Source organism: Andrographis paniculata, unplaced genomic scaffold (genome assembly GCF_009805555.1).
Source record: "Andrographis paniculata isolate CXL003 unplaced genomic scaffold, ASM980555v1 Contig71END, whole genome shotgun sequence".
NCBI classification, from domain to species: domain Eukaryota; kingdom Viridiplantae; phylum Streptophyta; class Magnoliopsida; order Lamiales; family Acanthaceae; genus Andrographis; species Andrographis paniculata.
This window is the reverse complement of record NW_026137608.1, coordinates 304,205-309,127: the sequence shown is the minus strand read 5'-3', so window position 1 is coordinate 309,127 and position 4,923 is coordinate 304,205. Positions and strand designations below refer to the sequence as shown.

The window sequence follows — 4,923 nt, the reverse complement described above, 5'->3', positions numbered from 1 at the left end:
GTAATCGTTCGGGCGACAGTTCCAAGTACCGTTTCTGAAGAGTATTTAAGGATTGGTATTTGCAACTTAGAAAGGATCTTCAATCATCTTCAAACGACAACAAAGTCAGTGATTCGGGGATCATCATTGTAAATTTTCAGTCTTTTATTTTCGAGTTTATTTTCTGTACCGTACAGTGTTAAGAGATTCCTAATCTCAGGCGCTAAATATATCAAATTCAAAGATAATTTTCTATTTTCGAATTTTATTTTTTATTGTTGAAAAAATACATCAACAAATATAATAACACTTCATTCTTGAACAAATTCATTTCCACCGCTAGTTAACACAGACGTACAAAAAAAATACAAATCTTACTTGGACGGCAGCAAGGCAGGCACAATGACGCGTGACAGCAGCGAGGCAACAAATGCGCAGTGACACAGGTTTTTGACAACAGGTTTTAAAGCTAGGTTTCTATTTTGTTTGGGCCGACTCGATTCACCGTTTCGCGTCCATATACCGAGATGGCGTTGCCTTTACCACACCTGGACGCTCAACGACGAGACGTGACCATCTGTCTTCAGAATTTTAGACGACCTTGTAACAACAATGTTTTTGACTTTCCAAAGTATTTCGATTGAAAAATAAATAAAACCACAGCAGAATCTCACCATTATTCAATTACATTAATATAAACGATTACAACTGTTTTAAATATTTATATATTCCCTCCCTCCGTCGTTCAAATCTATGCTCACTTTCCTTTTTGGATTGTTATTGAAAAATATTCTCGTTTCATTTTTTAAGTAAAAAATTATTATATTTTTGTACTTTTTTTTACTATAAAAAAGTAACCATTATTACTTACTTTTATTAGAATTCGTATCCGATCAAATAAGCACACGTTTGTATGACGAAAGAAGTATTATTTTTTATCTTAAAAATATTTACAATAAATTTTAATATATTTTTTAATATTATATTTCTATATCTATAATGTTTATATTATCATTTTTGTTTTCATCGGCCAAAAGCCTAAAAACGTTGTACTACCAACCAAAATCATCCAACACATAAAACACTGAAATTTCTAAAACTAAAAATCTAAATCTGTTAGGACCTAAAGCTTCAATAACATTCATCTATTGGACTAACCCAAAATGATGAAGAAGCCATTTCCCTAAGGTACCCACTAGATAACCAAAATCTAGAAAGACCCTAAAAGAAAATATGACCTAATTAAATGAGAATCACATCAAGGTGTTATACACATATTGTACACATCACATCGATGTAGATATATTTTAGTGTATGGATGCATGTTATACAACAAACTACTATGTGTACTATAATTATTGCTCACCCCACCTATAAATATGTGTGATAAGATTATGAATGAACACACAGAGAATTCCTCAATCAAACATTTATTATTGTTGTCATGTTTCTCTCTCTCCCTCTATAACTATATACATATATATACATCTTTAAATATAAATATATATATATTTACAAACACACTCGTACTCGTACATACATATATCACACTTACCTTTATAATATTGCCTATTTTATTTTTGGTAAATTTTATTTTTATACTATATATATTATCTATTTTCTACACTATGGAAAATCTTGCAAAATTTTCTTTTAAACCTCTTTCTCTCACCGACAATAATTTTCTGACTTGGTCCCTGGATGTAGAAATGCATTTGATTTCAATGGGCCTTGTTCATACAATTGCCAGTGAAAATACGGCTACAAGCCAAGATCGGGCTAAGGCTATTATTTTCATCCGTCATCATTTGGACATTCCTCTACAATCTGAATATTTGACGGTGAAAGATCCACTAGATTTGTGGAATGAATTGAGGGAGAGATTTGGGCACTTGAAATATATCACTCTCCCCAAAGCCCGACATGATTGGCTTAACCTGCGGTTGCAGGATTTTAAAATTGTTACAGAGTACAACTTTGCTATCCATCAAATTACATCTCAGTTGAAACTCTGCGGAGAAATTGTTACTGAGAATGATAAATTGGAGAAGACTCTCTCTACCTTTCATGCTTCGAATGTTGTGCTGCAACAGCAGTATCGCGAGAAAAATTATCAAAAGTACTCACAGCTCATTGCATGTCTTTTATTAGTTGAGCAAAATAATGAGTTACTGATGAAAAATCATCAGTCCCGACCCACTGGTTCCAGTCCGTTCCCTGAAGCGAACGTGACATTTTCTGAACGAGGCCGAGGACGTGGTAGAGGCCGTGGACGTGGTCGCGGTCGTGAGAGTCAACGCGGTCGATATACCCCTTACAATCGCCGCAGTTTTGACATTAACAGGATGCAGAGTAAACCCCAACATGGGGATATAGCTGAAAAGGCTAAACAGGGAAAGAGGCAAATCGGCAGTTCTAATCGGTGTGGCATTGAAGGCCATTGGGCCAATACCTGCAGAACAGCCAAACACCTAGCCGATCTTTATCAAGCCTCACTGCAGAAAAAGAGGAAGGAGGTCGAGATTAATCACGTTGATAACGATGACAACTCCGATGATGATCTTTTGGATTACGACACAACGCATCTTGATATAGCGAATTTTGTCGTAGATCCAGCAAACCCCCAGTGATAGACATATTATGTCATTTTACATTATGTTTTGTAATATTTAAATTATCGCATACTACCTTTTTGTAATATATTTTGTAATACTTATATCTGTCTTTATTAATACTGCGTTTATTTATATTTGAAGGTTAAATGGATGCCAATCAAAATGATGCAAATATGTATTTCATTGACAGTGCAACGACACATGCTATATTGAAACACGAAAAATATTTCTCCCATTTGAAAAGGAAAAAAATGAATGTCAATATAATAAGTGGCAGTGCGAAATTAATTCAAGGCTCTGGAGAAACCATTATATTTCTCCCCACGGGGACGAAAATTGTGATACAGTATGCACTGTTGGCCACTAAAGCTCGAAGAAATCTACTGAGCTTTCATGACATTCGAAAAAATGGTTATCACATTGAAACTATGAGTGATACCGATAGTGAATTTTTATTGATCACCAATATCATTGATAAAAGGAAATGCATCATTGAGAGATTACCATCACTCTCTACTGGCTTATATTATGCCAGATTAGGTGTTGTTGAAACACACCTCACGGTAGATCAAAGGACTACCGATTTTCAAATATGGCATGATCGCCTTGGGCATCCTGGCAGTATAATGATGAGGCGAATAATTGAAAATTCGCATGGCCATTCATTAAAAGATCAAAAAGTGTTAAACTCAAATGAGTTAACATGTGTTGCCTGCACTCAGGGAAAATTAATAACCAGGCCATCGCCAGCTAAAGTAGGTATCGAATCACCTACATTTTTGGAAAGAATACACGGGGATATATGTGGACCAATAGACCCACCGTGTGGGCCATTTAAATATTTTATGGTGCTTATTGATGCATCTACGAGATGTTCCATGTTTGTTTATTATCTACTCGCAATATGGCATTTGCGAAATTGCTTGCCCAAATTATTAAATTACGGGCACAATTCCCCGATAATCCAATTAAGACTATACGTCTGGATAATGCTGGTGAATATACATCGAATGCATTTGATGATTATTGCATGTCGATTGGAACTAATGTAGAGCACCCAGTTGCTCATGTTCATACACAAAATGGCCTGGCAGAATCACTTATTAAAAGATTGCAATTGATTTCTACACCATTACTGATGAGGTCTATGTTGCCCGTTTCAGCTTGGGGGCATGCAATCTTACATGCAGGAACACTTATAAGAATGAGGCCGACAAGCTATCATAGCTACTCCCCGATGCAGTTAATATTTGGTCACAAACCAAATATATCTCATCTACGTATTTTTGGGTGTGCTGTTTATGTTCCTATTCCACCCCCCAAACGTACAAAAATGGGTCCTCAACGTAGATTGGGCATTTATGTCGGATATGAATCGCCGTCAATTATAAAATATCTTGAACCTATGACGGGCGATTTATTCACTGCAAGATTTGCAGATTGTCATTTTGACGAATCATATTTTCCGACATTAGGGGGAGACAAAAACGAACCGAAAAGCGATATTAATTGGAAAATCCCATTGAATTTTTGTGATCCTCGTACAAAGCAGTGTGAACTAGAAGTTCAACGCATCATACATTTGCAAAACATTGCAAATCAGTTACCGGATGCATTCAAGGACTCGAGCAAAGTCACTCGATCATATATCCAAGCTGCTAATGCTCCGGCTAAAATAATTGTCCCTGACGGACAAACTGGAAGTGCTAATGAATCAGCGACACGCTTAAAGTGTGGTAGACCACTCGGTTCCAAAGATAAACACCCTCGAAAGAAAAGAGGAATTAATGATGAAAATCATGAAAATATCAGGAATGACATTGATAAACCTCAATCCAACGAGGAAGTCAACCCTGAAATAATTGCTCCAGAAGAGCACGATTTTGAAGAACATGATGAGATTATTGAAAACTCAATTAACTATGTTACTTCAAGAAAATGTTGGAACCGTAAAGAGGCAATTACTGATAATGCCTTTGCATACAATTTAGCACTTGATATAATGGAAGAAAACGAGGATCCAGAGCCAAAATCGGTTCATGAATGTCAGCAAAGAAATAACTGGCCAAAATGGTAGCATGCGATTAAATCAGAGCTTGACTCATTAAACAAAAGAGAGGTCTTCGGACCAATTGTTCAAACACCAGATGGTATAAAACCAGTTGGATACAAATGGGTGTTTGTACAAAAAAGAAACGAGCATAATGAAATTGTGAGATATAAAGCCCGTCTTGTAGCTCAGGGATTCTCACAAAGGCCTGGAGTAGATTTTGATGAAACGTACTCTCCAGTTATCGATGGAATAACATTTAGATACCTTGTAAGCCTA

The 4,923-nt window shown here is 36.1% G+C and overlaps 1 protein-coding gene across 1 annotated transcript; it reads left to right on the top strand.

Annotated features, from left to right (window-relative positions):
• Positions 1–2,153: 2,153 nt before the first annotated feature.
• LOC127264710 (uncharacterized) lies at positions 2,154–2,609 on the top strand. The gene has a single exon (XM_051294212.1). The coding sequence runs from the start codon at positions 2,154–2,156 to the stop codon at positions 2,607–2,609; it is 456 nt and encodes a 151-aa protein (XP_051150169.1).
• Positions 2,610–4,923: the final 2,314 nt, after the last annotated feature.